Below are 16,561 nucleotides of genomic sequence, written 5' to 3'. Positions count from 1 at the left end.
GCCTGTCTCGGTCTGTTCCTACTGCTTAACAAAGTACCTTAGATTGGGCAATTTGTAAACAATAGAAATTTATGTCTCAGGGTTCTGGAGGCTGGAAAGGAAGTGGAAGATTGAGGCACCAGCAGATTTAGTGCCTGGTGAGGGCTCATTCTCGGCCTCCATGATGGTTCCTTATCACATCCTCCAGAATGACAGCGGAATGCATTTTGATTCATAGTACACATATGGAGCACAATTTTTCACGTCTCTGGTTGTACACAAAGTAGAGTCATGGCATTCATGTCTTCATACATGAACCTAAGGTAATGGCATCCGTCTCATTCCACCATCTTTCCTACCCCCATGCCCCCTCCCTTCCCCTCCCCTTTGCTCTATCCAAAGTTCCTCCATTCCTCCCATGCTCCCCCACCACCACCCCCATTATGGATCAGCATCCACTTATCTGAGAAAACATTCAGCCTTTGATTTGGGGGGGATTGGCTTACTTAGCATGATATTCTCCATTTACCTGCAAATGTCATAATTTTATTCTTTTTAATGCTAATATTCCCTTGTGTATATATACCACAGTTTCTTTTATCCCTATTGAAGGGCATCTAGGTTGGTTCCACAGTTTAGCTATTGTGAATTGTGCTGCTATAAACATTGATGTGGCTGTGTCCCTGAAGTATGCTGGTTTTAAGTCCTTTGGGTATAGACCAAGGAGTGGGATAGCTGGGCCAAATGGTGGTTCCATGAGCACAAACACTCAACTCACAGTGCTCCACACATAGCCCCCCAAATTCATGCCCATCTTACATAGTAAGACACTCATTCCATCCCAGGAGCTCCAGAACTCTAAAACTGTCCTAGTACCAACCTAAAAGTTTAAAGCCCAGTCTCTCATCCAAGTCAGATGTGGGTAAATCCCAGGGATAATTCATCATGAGGCAAATTCCTCTCTGTTTTGAACCTGTGATCCAACAAGTTATATGCTTTCACAACACAGTGGTGAGTCAGGCACAGGATAGAGTAAGAAAGAAAAACACCTGGGTAACAGGTCCCAAGTATGTGCAAAATCCTCAGAAGCAGCCAATAAATCTTCAGGCTTGATAATGATCTTTCACCCCGTGCCCTACCCCTTGGACACACTGGGAAGAGGGTTGAGACCCCACGGCACCACATGACCCTGACCCCATGACTTTGCTGGGCACAGCCCACACAGCTGCTCCCATGGGTCAGGATCTTGCCTGTGGTTCTCCCAAGCTGGAATCACACATATGGGTGGCTTTATGGCTCTGCAATCTTAGGGGTAGTCACATGTCCACAACTCTGCTAGTGGGAGTTCCCTACTATTGCCCCAACCCATGGTCAGTGATCTGCCTGAGTCCCCAGTGCTTTCTGAGGCATCCTTTGAAATCTAGGTGGAGGTGTCCCTGCCACCATAGCTCTGACACTCTGCCTACTACAAGAGTTGGCTCTCATGGATACACCAAGGTTTATAGACTGTGCCTTTTGAGGGGTGCCTGAGCCCACCTTGGTCTTCTTGGTTCACAGCAGTCATGGAGCATTTTGCCTGAATACATGGAGCAGAATTTGTGCCTCCCTGGGCAGTGAGCCCTGAGGTACCTAGGCCCCCCTTGGGAGCCGTTATGCCTTCAAAGCCCTGGAATTCTGGTCCTGTGATTGGTAGGGCAGCCAGAAGAGCTCAGAAACACCTTCAAGGTCATTCTCTCACTGTCTGGATGAATATCACTGATTTCCCTATCTAATGTCCACTTAGCCATACTCTTGATGTTTTCTCCTGAATCCACTTTCTCAGTCTTTACCATCTGGCCAGATGGAGAAGTCCTTGATTCCCTTTGAATTATAAATTCCATCCTGAATTCATTTCCCTGACCTCACATTTTACTGTAAGCAATCAGGAGAAGTCATGTCACACCCTCAATACTTTGCTTAGTGATGTCTTCTGCAGAATATCCTAGTTCATTACTCTTAAGTTTCAACTTCCTTAAAGAACTAGGTCAAGGACATAGTTCAGCCAAGTTCTTTGCCACTTTGTAACAAGGACAGCCTTTCCTCCGGTGTCCAATACCTTATACCACATTTTCATCAGAGATCTCATCAGAATTGTCCTTACTGTCCATTTTTCTACCAATGATCTCTTCACAACTACTTAGAGAGACTAAGAAGATTTGGGCTCTCTCCGTAGTTCTTCTTTTGCATGCCCTCACCAGGATCACTGACACTACTCATGGAAATACAAGTTTTTGATAGCATCATTTCCAAACTCTTCCTGCCTTTATCTATCACATACTTCCAAAGCTGCTTCCACATTTCTAGATATTTGATATGGTAACAATCCACTTCTTTGGGGGGGGGCAGGGGGACAAGGATTGAACTCAGGGGCACTCAACCAATGAGCCACATCCCCAGCCCTATTTTCTACTTTATTTAGAGACAGAGTCTCACTGAACTGCTTAGTGCCTCGGATTTGCTGAGCCTGGCTTTGAACTCGTGATCCTCCTGCCTCAGCCTCTGGAGCCACTGGAATTACAGGTGTATGCCACCATGCCTGGAAACACTTCACTTCTTGATATCAATTTCTGTCTCAGTTGATTCCTGCTGCTATAACAAAACACCTTAGATTGAGTAGTTTATAGAAAAAAAACATAAATTTATTTCTTATAATTCTAGAAGCTAAGAAATTCAAGATCAAGGTGCCATTAGATCTGGTGTCTGGCGAAGGCCCTTTTCCTTATAGATGATATTTCCTTGCTGCACCCTCACATGGTGAAAGAGGTGGAAGCGCAAAAGAAATTAAGCTACTTCCTCTCATCTCTTTTGTAAGAGCACTAATCACACCCATGACACAGTCCCTCATGTCCTAATCACCAAAAGATTCTACCTCTTAATACTGCTGCATTGCGGTTTAAGTTTCCACATGAATTTTGGAGGGACACAAGTATGCAAACCAAAGCAGTGCCTTTTGCAGGATACTTCTTTGATCCTAGTGAGGGGCCTAGTGCCTAAGCGTCCAACCTGTGATCAAGTGTCCCTCTCTCAGGAAACCTGTTCATACTAACAGAAGCTCTGCCTTGTGTGAACGGTGTCCAGTTTATTCCCACTGAGACAGTCACTCTCAGGGACAGCCCTAACTGAGAAAAAAGTTAGGGTCAGGTGTGTTGGTCAGATGAGATAGAGAGGAGGTGATTCAAAAAGAAAACGTGAAATAACAGATGCTGTTTATTATGCACAGGTTCAGAAAAAAAGAGAGCAGCATGCCTCTGAGCGAGAGACAAGGGGCAGGGTGGGGACATGAACAGTCTACCAGCAAGTGGGATGTTAGAACAAGCAAGGGGTCCATGAACCAAGTTATTTGTGTGGAGATTTCCTCACAGGGCACTCTAATTTGTGGGTTAAGAGCAGGAAAGCATGAGTGCCTAAGAGTCCCATGGTAACTGCAGCATATCCACTCAGCCCACATAGGGTATGGCAACCAGTGAGGCGAGGCGAGTAGGTTGTGTCTAGTGGTCCCATAGGAAGGTGGACACCAGAAGGCAGCTGCATAAAGCATATATCTGGATTGGCTGCACTGAGGAATTGGCAACAGTAGGGAACTGGAAACTGTGTCAAAGAGGACTAAGCCCTGCTTCTTATATATGAAAAAGTTCAACCTGAAATAACATAAAATTACGTGAATTCACTATATTACCTGTGGGTTTCTTACATGGCCTCTGGTTTCCCCCAGAGTAAGTATCCAAAGGGAACAGGCAGAAGATTCCTGGGCTTTTCTGGCCTAGCCTTGGTGTTTCACTACATCTACTGACTGAAACAGTTACAGGCCCACCCAGATTGAAGAGGACGCAGTGGACCCACTTCTCCATGAGAAGTGTGACACTGTCACATTGTAGAAGACAGGCGGGATAGGAGATACTGTGCAGGCGTCTTTGGAAAATGCAGTATGTTCCTTGAGCCTGCTTCTTGTGGACATTTAACTAAGTGGGGTGTAGGGAGTACAGATGGTAGCTCTACTGGGAGAGTGGAAGGAACCGAGCTCAGGACCAGGGTCCTAGGATGCTACACATCTCAACTAAACTACTGCCCTGCTAAGTAAGAGCATATGCTCATGGAGCCCTTGAAAGTTCCCTTAGGTCTCTAAACCTGTTAGAGCTTCCTGAGAACTTGGACTGTTGTGGATTAGACTTTCTGAAAAGATTGAAATTGCTAGCAGGATACTAAGGGTTTATGAACAAGAATATAACCAAATATTGTTCATTTGTGAGCCGCATTCATTATGACTGGCTGATCACGAGTCTGTCTCCCTTCTTTAAAGTGTGAGCCACAGGATCAAAGTGCAGCCATTGATAGGCACACTTCTTGGTCTCTATGTTTAAATTGTCGGTTTTTGGAGGACCAAATCATACCTGGAATTCATCATGGAAAAACAAACAAAAGCATTAAAAAAATAAGGATACATTACTAATGTAAGAATTAAAAACTAAATAAGCTCATCAAGAATTGTGTTTGGTGTACTCCACCTCAAAAGATAATCAAATATTAAAATACTGTCTAACTATCAAATTATTATTTTCATTCCTTAGTGCACTATTACTTTTTCTGAATCATATCTATCATCTGCAGTTCTATCAAAAATATTTTCTTTCTCAGACCAAAGTATCCATTCTAACTCAACCTTAGCCTTCCCCTTAACCTAATTAAGTATTCATGACTTTAATGAGGCTAAATTTATCTTGTTTTAATCCTAATTTTTTTCTGGTCTCAAATTGTCTCCATGATTCAATGTTTTTCCTTCACGGAGAAGAGATTTCTAGTGCTCAGAGTATTTTTCTCTTAAACAAATTCCAGTATCAGGACATGGAGCCATGTTTTGAAAACTAACTTTCAGTTAGAAAAAAAAATTGTGTGTGGAGGGGGAGGATGCCTTCCTTTAGCTTATCTATGTTATAAATATTTCTTCTCAACAATATTAACCAATTTCAACAAATCTGTATGCTCTAATTTCAACACAACATTGTAAAACCAAGACTACATTACTCTACTATTGTGAATGACAGTATTAATGGTTATGATAAGAAATGTAATCTACTGTTTAACACAATCTAAAAATTCCAATGAGTTGTCTCTAATCCCAAGAACAGCTTTGCAAGGTAAATAATGGCCCCATTTCAAAGATGAGAAAACCAAGACCCAGAGAAAAATATGGTGTCACTTAGCCAAAGCCACATCAGTATCACAGTGTCTGATCCTTGAATGGAACTTGAACTATTGGCCTGAAAGCTTATGCTCATCCCCAGCCTTAATTGGCTATCTTTGAACTCAGGTTCAGAACAAGGGTTGACAACTTTTAAAAATATTAGTCTTTGCTTCTGCAAAGCTTGGGAGGTGAGTAGAAAGAGAGAGTACCCTGAGCATGGGTGGGAAGTGACCGGTTATACTCAGTGGCTCCCAGTCCAGAAATTATTTGTATAAACCAGAACAAAACAAACCTAAATTCCTTTTAGAAATTCACATCCCAGTTCAAATTGTTTTGCAGGGCAAAGCTATAATGGCAGCACGGTCTTCGTATGCATGCAAAGAAAATGCCAACCATGGGAGGCACTTAATGGTACTTGCAGCTTATAAATATTGCATCCCACTATAGTTATTAAATGCACCAGCTGCTGGGCTAAGCACGCCCCATGCATTAGTTTTTTTTTAACCCCTACCTGTTCTCACCTCCAATTGTTAAAAAGGAAACGAACACAGAGAGACCAAGCAACTTGCCTAAATTTTTGCTTCCCGTATCCAAGTGGTTGGGAGTCCAACTCTAGTCCTTGGCTCCAAGTACCTACACTAGCAACCATTATTCTTGGTAGGCTCTGGAACCTGTCCTGTTTCCCAGAAAGCTGGATGCAGTGTGACTGCTGCAAAGATTGCATGACTCTGCAGACACAAATAGGAGCATTTCAATTGTCCTTGGTGTTCTACGGTGATGTCTAAGGTCTAGCAGTCCAACGGAACTCAGCGGTGCTCATAGACATAATTCTAGCCTTGGAATGACTTTTCGGCAAGAAGACAGGCCCATATTCAAGAGAAAGTGCAGGACTCCTGCTGAGAGAATTGAAGCCTTCAGCTTCCTGAAAAGCCACATTCTGTAGAGACAGGCATTAGGTTCCAGCCGGGAACACCTCGCTGGAAATCATTTGCCCTTTCCTAATGGCTTTTCTCCCTGAGCTGCGTTCCTCTTCTTATTTCCATGCCCGAGTATGCTCTCCTAATCCATTGCTGTCCGTGCCCTGTTAAATAATCATTACTTTTCCTCCCCAGGGCCAGTCGCATTTCAGGAGAAATGCCAGTTTGTGCTTTAGAAATGTCAGGATTTCTACAGATCTCTTTTAGATCACTGCTTTGGTGAGCCATCCATCTCACAGTCACTAAGCCCCTTAGTCCTGACATTTATTCAGAAGTGTTATCCTTGGGCCCCAGGCTCTAATTGGCTTCACTCCTCTGAAGTGTGTCTGAGAAGAGCTGCCTCTCCACTGAGCAGTGCAGCCTGCCCTCACCCAGATGGAAAAGGCAAGGCTGGGGGCTTGGGCCGGGTGCTCACTCCACCACCGGCTATGGCATGTCTCCTGGTGCCAGCCCCAAAGGAGGACACCGGCTTGAGCAGCTCTTCTGAGGATACATAGCAGGTATTAACCTTTGGTTCCTGTGTTGTTCTTTTTGCAGGAATTGACTACCTCCACCCAGACCTGGCCTCCAACTATGTGAGTACAACCTGACTTTGGTGGGGGAAATGTGTGCTTTTAAGTGTTCTGGTACCTCTGGTTATTAGGAACACATGGATACGCATGCACCGGAGCTTGCACGAGTGAACACATGCATGCACATGCACAGGAACATGCACACATGCACTCAGACATGCATGCATGCATGCATGCACACAGAAACATACACATACTCTAACATGCATGCACACGTACACACACAGACACACACACACACACACACACACACACAGTAGAATAGCTCATCTTGTTAGAGTCACAGCTCAAGCCAAAGGCAAATGACAAGATGTGGGGACCGGCAGCAGGCAAACACAGTGGCTATGTGAGGAAAAAAGAAAGAAACCTGCAGTTTGACAGAACAGAATGCCAACAAAATAGGTACAGGGAGGGCGGCAGAAGAGAGAGAGTTGGCAAGGCTTGAATCAACTCTGGCTGACAACACTGGATTGAAGGTGGAAATGAGCCATCTGGGTGCTTGCTGGACAGAAATGAAGGCAAAATGCCAAAAACTGCAGCAACTCACATTACAGCCACCACTTCATGGAAGCAAGAATGCTAATCTTTCTTTGATTCTTTGTATTGCTTATGATCACTTCACACCCATAATGTTCCCCATGGCATTGAGCATCCCGAGAACTGTTAACAGAGAACCCCATGAATGGGCTTAAGAACGAGAAAGGATGGTTAAAAAGGAAAAGTGTTTGGGAGGTCAGCCTTCTAGATCCTTTGCCGTAGAAGGTGTGTGCATCTACATTGCAAAAAGAAAATGGGGCTTTTCATGTGTTTGGTGCTCTGAGCTTCAGGAACAGGGCAACAGTGTGTTTGTATTGACTGCATGTCTTTATAAATCTGGAAGCATCCAAATTGAGCACAGCATCTTTTGTTGTTGTTGTTGTTGTTGTTGTTCTTTTTAGATATACATGACAATAGAGTGTATTTTGATATATTATACATACATGGAGTATAACTTATTCTAATTAGAATACCATTCTTGTGGTTGTACATGATGTGGAGTTTCACTGGTCATGTATTCATATATGAACATAGAAAAGTAATGTCCGATTCATTCTACTCTCTTTCCTACTCCCATCCGCACTCTCTTCCCTTTATTTCCCTATGTCTAAACCAATGAACTTCTATGTCCCCCGACACACACACACCTTATTGTGTTTTCTCATCTGCATATCAGAAGGAACACTCAGCCTTTGGTTTTTTGAGATTGGCTTATTTCATTTAGCATGAGAGTCTCCAGTTCCATTTATTTACTGACAAATTTCATAATTTCATTCTTCTTTATGGCTGAGTAATATTCATTGTGTATATATACCACATTTTCTTTGGATGTTTATTTAATTAATGCATTTATACATGATGCTTTGAATCTAACCCAGTGCCTCACACATGCCAGGCAAGCACTATACCACTGAAGCACAACCCCAGCCCTATACAACATTTTCTCCATTCATCTTTTGAAGGGCATCTAGGTTGGTTCCATTGCTTAGCTATTATGAAATGACCTGCTATAAACATTGATGTGGCCACATCACTATAGTATGCTGATTTTAAGTCCTTTGGGTATAGACTGAGGAATTCGATAGCTGGGGCAAATGGTGTTTGCATTCCAACTTTTCTGAGGAGTCTCCATACTGCTTTCCATAGTGCTTGCCCCAATTTGCAGTCCCACCAGCAATGTATGAGTGTGCCTTTTCCCCCACATCCTCACCAACATTTACTGTTATTTTTAATTCTTAATAATAGCATCTTTTTTTTAAATTAAGTTAAACATGAAATCAGATGGCACAGTTCAGCCATGATAGTCCTGGAGAGGAATGGCAGAAGTTAAACCAAAACTGTATTCCCGGTGATGATAATCTACTCCTCTAGAAAAGATGATAATAAACCGGCTGTGAATGGCAGAGTCTGCCCCAGTGGTCCTGTGGGTAGCACCTTCCCACCCCACCCCACCCCCATCCACATGGCTTCCTGCCCCACCGCTATAACACAAGGAGCATGGAGTACAGCTGATAGTCTGTTTGCTCACTTTCTTAAAGAAATTGCCTCAGTGCCATTCTTCTTTGCCTCCTCCTAATCTTGGCTGACCTTTCAATTCCTCCCTCCTTTCTCTGCATTCCTCACAACTGCAGGGCTCTAGAGATGTCTGAAGGGGATTTGAGAAATGCCTATGTTCCACTTTTTCCAAGGCTCTGATATGCCATCTCACAGAGAGAGGGCAGGGATACTAACCTGCAGGGCCAGACAGTCCAGTCCGGGAGTGCTGCCCTTCGCTCTCAGAAACATTGGTATTTCCCAAGATTCCCTCCATCTCCAGGCTTCAGCATCTCCCAGACCAGCTATCTAAGGTTCCACTCGCTTTCCCAAACCAGCATTGCTCTGTCTTGCCACTTGGAGGACCCAAGGCTGTGTGGCTGGCCAAGAGGCTGAAAAGCTGCACTTTCAGTCCAGTCCCATGAAAGCCAAGACCACCGTGACTGACCTCCACACCATCTCCTCTGCACCCCAGCCCAGGCATTTCTTGGCAGCCTGCTCCCAACTTCAGTTGCCAGATGAAAAAGGTATACTAATTTACAAGGGGAAAAAAATCCCCCAGGTCCTGATAAGCTATATGTGCTCTGGTAGCAGACAGTATGATTCATCTACCAAACCCACATCAGAATTTGGGAAGGGAAACAAAATCTCAGAAACATACCTGGAGAATTCTGTGGACTCCTGAGTGCTACCTCTTTTTTTTCCATTTCTTTTCTAAAAGCAATCTTTCTAGTTAAAAAACGATCATTCCTATATGTATATTTTAATGAAATTGGACTCTTATTGCATATATAGTATTATCCCATCTACTGGATATGTCTTGAACATTCTTATACTATTAATATTTGTGAAAACATGACTTTAAGGGCTATATAATACTATCTCACACCATAGTTACTTAAGCATTTTGATCCCCAATTGTTGGACAACTAGGGAGTTTCCAATGGGCATCTCACTCTCTGAGGGAGCATGACAGAGGCATGGAAGAGGGACTCCATATTCTGTTAAGGAGAGCCAAAGAAACTGGAAAAGTTTATTGGGGGCGGGGGCTTAAGAGACATGTTATATATATTTTAAATATTTTAGATTCTCCTGTGGAATGAGACATCCAACTTGTTCAATCATTTCTCCCAAGAAAAATGGCCACCAATGGGTGGTCAACTGCAGAAGGGAGATGTCGATTCAGTTAAAGTGAGAACTGTCTAATGGTTAAGGTTAATAAACAAATAGAAGGAATTCTCTGGAAATGTTCAAGAGGAGGGTTGATGGGCATTGGCTGGAAGAGATGTTGAAGATGTTGTTGAGGAGACAATGTCTATACCAACCTTAATCTACATGATATCCCCTAATTGAATAGATAATGTGATTTCTGCATAAAAAATATGCATCTTGAAGATTTCCATCCATAGCAGGTCTCAAACAGGAAGCGTGTCTAGGCAGCACACATGGCTGTGAACATTTCTGTCTCCTTGGTACCAGTGATAAAGCTGAATATCCAAATACCTCATTCTTAACTCCTCAGCAGAGAGACCAAACTGAGTGGCTTTCACCAGTCACGGTGTCTCTTGTGCCCCGTACAGAGTTGTGATGGAAGCAACTAACCACATTTATCTTCTTTATTTTTAATTAAAAATTTTACACTAACATTAACAGAACAAGAACAGCAGTGGAGCAAACCTGCCCAGGAGAGCAATGAAACCAGCAGACGGTGATGGGCTCGAAAATTGTGTGAGCGAAGGATTCACAGGCGGCGTCACACCTTGTTAAGTGGCTTAATGGCTTGGATGTGATGAGCTAGCCTGGTGCCCTTCTAGGGAAAGGTACTTTGGGGAAGTCATTGTTTGGGTTTCCCCGGAAGCAGACCCTGAGATGAGGGTTTGAACAGAAGTAGTTAATTTGGAAGAGATCCTAGGGAACAGAGGTAGAGAAGTGGGGAATGAGACAGAGAAAGGAAGATACTCCATAAACAACGCTTCATCAGACAAGTTATCACTCTGAGCAGCGAAAACTTAAACCTACCAGGGAAATCTGGGAGATGGTGTAGAGTATGTGTGCCAGAGTGATTCCATCTGGCATGGGATTGCTGGAGGAGCTCTGGGTTTTGCACACCAACTCCATCAGCCATTGGTTGAGGGCTGGTCCCAGAGGATCTTCACAACACAGCACCAACTGCTTCCTCTTGCAAAAAGGGATACAGCAACCTCTGCCCCAGAGGGATCGCCTGGGCCATCTCTTAAAGGTGATAATAAGCAGAAATGTTTTCTGCTGGGAAAAAGGGAATGCCTTCTTGTTACTTCTTTTTGCAATAAGAAGTGAAAATTCTACCCAAGGCTCTTCAGGAAAATTTCTTCATAATCAAACCAGGCACAATGTTTCCCAAAGCAGAATCATTTTCAAGTGTTTGTTACTCTGTATATTAAAAGAGAGGGATCAGTGTGCTGGTAGTTCAGTGTTCTTTCCATTAAACTGAGAATTAAAATACTTTGAAAACTGCAAATCAATATATGAATGTAAGTCGTTAGTGTTAATTTAATTCAACAAATCCACATTAAGCCTGTTGAGTGTTAGGAGAGGATAATAACCACCACTTGTATTATGACCCTATTGTTCTATGATTGAATTTGATCTGAGGGATCCAGTCTCGCTGGTAAATGTTCACCATTCCAAATAATTAAAATTCTCCTTTTTCCACTCCAATGGTAATATGAAATGAATCTTGCCCGAGAGACTATTTTAGACCAAGTCAAAATCAGAGTCTCCTTTACCCATCTTCTCTATGCCGAGAGTATGTATAGTTTCTGTAGCTCAGTACATCACTATGTTGAGCCCGCCATATGCAAGGCTTAGGGGAAGAGAGATCAATAAGACGTAGCTGTGTTCCAGAGGACACTGTAGGTCAGTAAGGACACAAGTGTGTGAGACACGTCTTACAGGTGAGGGGAAGGCAGATAAGGAAGTTGTTCATCTCTTGAGTCGGTGACTCCCTGTCCAGGGATGATTGCAGGCTTGTATTCAGGAAAACTATTCCAAGCCGAGGGGTTCTGCTGAGTCTCTTGAAGAAGGCACTTCTCCAAGAACAGGTGGAGTGGGACTGAAAGGCAGCTTTCACAGCATGGAAGTGGTGAGGCAGAGCATCTCCAGCTTCGTTTCAAAGCCCTGCTTTGCTATGGCTGGTGGGTCTATAAAACCCAAGGAGAGTCTTCACTGTATTGGGGTTTTTCAGAGGGGAGGATCAAGAGATGGGAATTTGAAGGCAAGTAGAGTCAGCTCTCAGAATTTTTTGTCATTATTAATAAATAATACAGTATAACAATTATATATGTAGTATTTACATTGTATTAGGTATTGTAAGTAATTTAGAGTTAAAGTCCGTGGGAGAATATGTCTAGGTTATATGCAACTACTATGCCATTTTATATAGGGACTTGAGCTTCTGTGGATTGGGGTATTTTGGAGAATTTGGGTGCTCTGGAAGCAATCCCACATGACAGCAGGGGACAACTGTACCTCATTTGGGAGGAGATCCCAGGAAGCCCAAGAAAGGGAGAGGGAAGTGATAACAAAGAACAGGGCAGACAAGGAAGGGCTTGTTATGAAGTAGATTGCCACTGAGGGCCATCAGTGCTTAATTTCACTAAGGAACTCTATTATCTGCCTCAGTTACCCACCAACTCTGGTCAATCACTGTTTGAAACTTCCACAGAGCAGACCTGAAGTGGGAGGAAAGAGAGATTAATTTCTGGCTCTTCTGGCCTAACCTATAATCAAGCAGAAGAGTGTGTAGCCGACAGAGAAAGTTCAATGGGCTGCATTGGCTGATATTTGGAAATTGGCCATCAAACAAGGGTGGGGTTCTGACAGTGTGACAGTGGAAACTGAGTCAAACCCAACAGTGACTTCTGAATCCTCACCTCCTAGTTGTGCAACTTTAGACTCAAGAGATGAACAATTTCCTTGTCTGCTTCTTTGAATTTTTTATTTTCTCATTTATAAAATGGGCAAAATAAAAGTCTGGTCAGGTTTGTTGGTATTGGCAGTTATTTTGAGATAACGTATATCAGGCCTAGCATTTAATAGCTGCTCAATAAACATTGGTTTCCTTCTCTTAAGGGCTGAGATTATAACTCTGCAGAATTTCAGGTTATCTTCATGGAGAAGCAGCAGAAGCATCCCTCAAGAAACCAGTGCAATTGCTCAGTGTAAATCCTACTGAGCTCAGATTATCAAAAGAATTTTTTAAAGACAGATAAATCAAGCTCAGTATGATATTGTGAGGATAGGAAAGTTAAGACCGGAGTGGAGGATAACAGGCTAAATCTCAAAGGCCTTGGGAAATAGCATCTAAGCAATGAGAAGATAAAGGGAGAAAGAAGACCCACTGCTCATGGCCAGGGATATGATAAGGAAGGATGCCCCCAAAGAGACAGAAATTCCTAATCCATGTCTCCTTTTCTGTCATGAATTTTGGAATAAACAGAGGGGAGAGTATTGGCAGGGCTCAGTTGGGCATCTTTGGGCCCTAAATAAATCATGACTGTGGTTCTGTAAGCCAACTTGGGTTGCAGTGTCCAGGCTGTGGACGCTAGGGCAGCTCTTCACTTGTCTTTCATGGTCCTGTTGGGTCCAGTGGACATGGTCTTCTAATGGTGATAACAGAGATGTAAAGGACATGGAGCAATAATGCACAAGGTCACTTAAGGCCTAGGCTCTGAACTGGCACACTGACACTTCCTCATGACTGTACACTATGATTTTTTTCCTATATATGCATACCTACAATAAAGTTTAATCTTTAAATTAGGCACAGTAAGAGTTTAACAACAATAATTAATAATGAAATAGAACAATTATTTTAAAATTCTATAATAAAAGTCACAATGTGATCACTCTCTTAAAATATGGTACTGTACTCACTCTACTTGTGATGATGTGAGGTGACATAATGCTACGTGGTGAGATGGAATGAGATGAATGATATAGCCAGTGTGATGCAGCATTAGGTGACTATGTAAGAGTTGCTTAAACACAAGCACTGCAATATTGTGACAGTTAACAAGATAACATAGATGGCTATAAGTGACCAATAGGCAGGTAGCATATACAGTGTGGATACATTGGACACATAGGTGATTCCCGTCCTGGATGGGATGAAGCAGAATGGAGCCAATTTCCATCATACTGCTCACAGTAGTACATAATTTATGAATTGTATATTTCTAGAATTTTTTCTATTTAATGTTTTTGGAGTAGAATTGATTCTGGGTAAAACATGGAAAGGAAAACCACTGATGGAGGATTATATATTCTGTTACCCTAAACAAATCATAAGGCTCAATCCACTGTCAATGGTTAAGAAACATATTTCCCCCTTTCTAGGGAAGTTTTAAAAAACCTCATGGCAGAAACTGTAGATCTAGGGAAGGATGTGCAGCTGGAGTCAATGTAATCTTCCACATTTGCTGTACTCAAGAATTTATGGAAATTTTCAAAAAAGAGCACATTAATCTGGGCAGCTTCTCAGCACAGGATCTTGGAGCTTCCCAGAGGGTGATCCATTTCTAAGCTAAAAGATGGAGACCCTCTTGCAAAAAGAAGACCGTCTCCTCCTTTGTGACCCTTAAATACCAGAAGGTATGATTTCCTGGGCATAATCCTGATGAAATACATAGAGGACCAGGAACCCTAACGGAGGTCCCATGAATATAGGAGAGAATATGATTCTTAAAGCAGGTGATTCACATATAGATATTTTTCTATAATATCTCGAACTGTGGAAATATAATTAGGTTCCCAGATAGTATTGGAAATATTCAACTCTTTGGATGTTAAAAATCTGTGACATTATTAACACTCCAGGCCTGTTATTTTGCCTATAGAAGTAGTTGTAAAAGAAAAAAAAAAAGTAAGCCTACCCCTAAGGACTTTCACTCTTGCATTCATTTGATGGGTCCTGACAGGTGACTGTCTCTGAAGAGGGAGCCTGTGGAGCTCCGAAGGGCTGCCAGCACTGACCCCTAAGGAAGTGCTCTTCACTCAGCAGCAGTGCACAGACCAGAGCTCCCAGTGGCAGGTGGCCGCCATGATAAAAGGATAATGCTGGAGATGGGCACAGTTCTCAGCCCTGGATGACTCAAATGCCATGAAGTATTGATCACATATGTCGCTCCAGGCTTTTAGACCTATTAATATTTAAATAAGCACATTAATATTGCATATGAAATTGGGGCTTAAATAACCTTTGTATCTTACTGAAGAGAAAGGGTGACCTTTTCATTGCACTTGTGAATGTTAACTAGAAAATAGTACACTTTATCACCAGGAAGCCAGACTGGGATACTGAGGATAAGAACTTTTTAAAATTATTTTGATAGACTATTGGTCAAATGACTATCACCTGATTCAATCCATGTCCATTTTTACAGGGACATACTTAGACATAAAATCAGGAAAAAATAAAAGCTTGTTTGATGAAATGATGTTCCTTGTTTGGACCTAGAGTTATAGCTACAGTTAAAAACAGAAAAAAAAAGAATCAGATCAATCGATTCTTCCAAATTGTTCGATTGCAATTGAAACAATTGAACCTGTCAACACTTAAGGAACCCATAGTGATTGCCTACAGTGCAAAAGGTGCAGTATGAGGGGCTAGTATTATAAAACATGAAAAATTCAGTGCCTGAACTCAGGGAGTTCACATGTACATATATAATTATGGTATGATGTGCTCAGTACTATCTTGGAAATAAAACACTGTTCAGTCGAGAATGCAACAAAATGAACAAGAAACCAGCCCTAAAAATTAGAAAAGGAAAGATATTTAAATGCATTTAAAGAACTACTAGCTCATGTATTTAAAAATTTTTAAAAGCAGGAAAAAAAAACTCACTTAAGAAAATGAAAATTTAAATAAAAAGCTTACCCAAAAAATAAAGAAAGAAAGAACTACTAGTAACTTGTCACATTAGAGACGAATTTGTTTTCTTGGTGGATAAAGCAAAGGAATTGATCATATAGATATTATTGATATCATATCAATATGATACTGCACAAGTAGGTGTTTGGATTTTCATCAGGACATTTGCTTCTAGCAAAAGACCAAGACTAAAAGCAACCCACAAAAATCATTTCCTTACCCCAGATTCTCTACAGGTCTTTTGACAGAGTCTCATCTCTTGTGATTTTAAAACCAGGGTAATGTCGTTCAATTCTTTTGCTTATGAGAAAATTAACTAGAGGCCTCATGCCTTGAAAAGAAAAAGAAATTAAAAAAAAATACATAAATGACTAAATTCTGGTTGGAGGGTTGGATGGAAGGAAGGAAAGAAAGAAGACTGCTATAAAACTATTAGGATTGGGGCTGGGTGGCAGCTCAGTGGTAGAGTGCTTGCATGCATAAGTGAGGCACTGGGTTCGATTCTCAGCACCGCATATAAATAAATAAAATAAAGGTCCATTAACAACTAAAAAATAAAAATAAAACTACTAGGATTCTATTCAGCTTAAAATCAAATACACTCTGTTTAGGAAAAGTGTAGCAATACTTACATGATAAGCCATAAGAAAGTCATTGATGAAAATATAAAAATATTTAATGATCATTTTCCTCCACTGCCATTGTTTCTTCCTGCTCCCTCACATGCAGTCACTGAATTTCCAAAATACAAAATATTTCACTGATTTTTTTTTTCTCTTTGGGTTTCTAGCTCAGAGAACCAAAAAACATGAGATGACCAAAGCTGGCTTAA

General features: G+C 41.8%; 1 protein-coding gene across 1 annotated transcript in view; it reads left to right on the top strand.

Annotated features, from left to right (window-relative positions):
- The window catches only part of Pcsk2 (proprotein convertase subtilisin/kexin type 2), a 255,395-nt gene that overhangs the window by 145,310 nt on the left and 93,524 nt on the right, over nucleotides 1-16,561 (top strand). The window contains exon 5 of the mRNA XM_013356426.4: nucleotides 6,712-6,749. Within this exon, the coding sequence (XP_013211880.3) occupies nucleotides 6,712-6,749 (38 nt within the window). The remainder of the gene's footprint in view (nucleotides 1-6,711; nucleotides 6,750-16,561) is intronic.

This window comes from Ictidomys tridecemlineatus, chromosome 5 (assembly GCF_052094955.1).
Source record: "Ictidomys tridecemlineatus isolate mIctTri1 chromosome 5, mIctTri1.hap1, whole genome shotgun sequence".
NCBI classification, from domain to species: Eukaryota; Metazoa; Chordata; class Mammalia; order Rodentia; family Sciuridae; genus Ictidomys; species Ictidomys tridecemlineatus.
The sequence above is the reverse complement of the archived record's forward strand: the minus strand, read 5'-3'. Positions and strand labels throughout refer to the sequence as shown.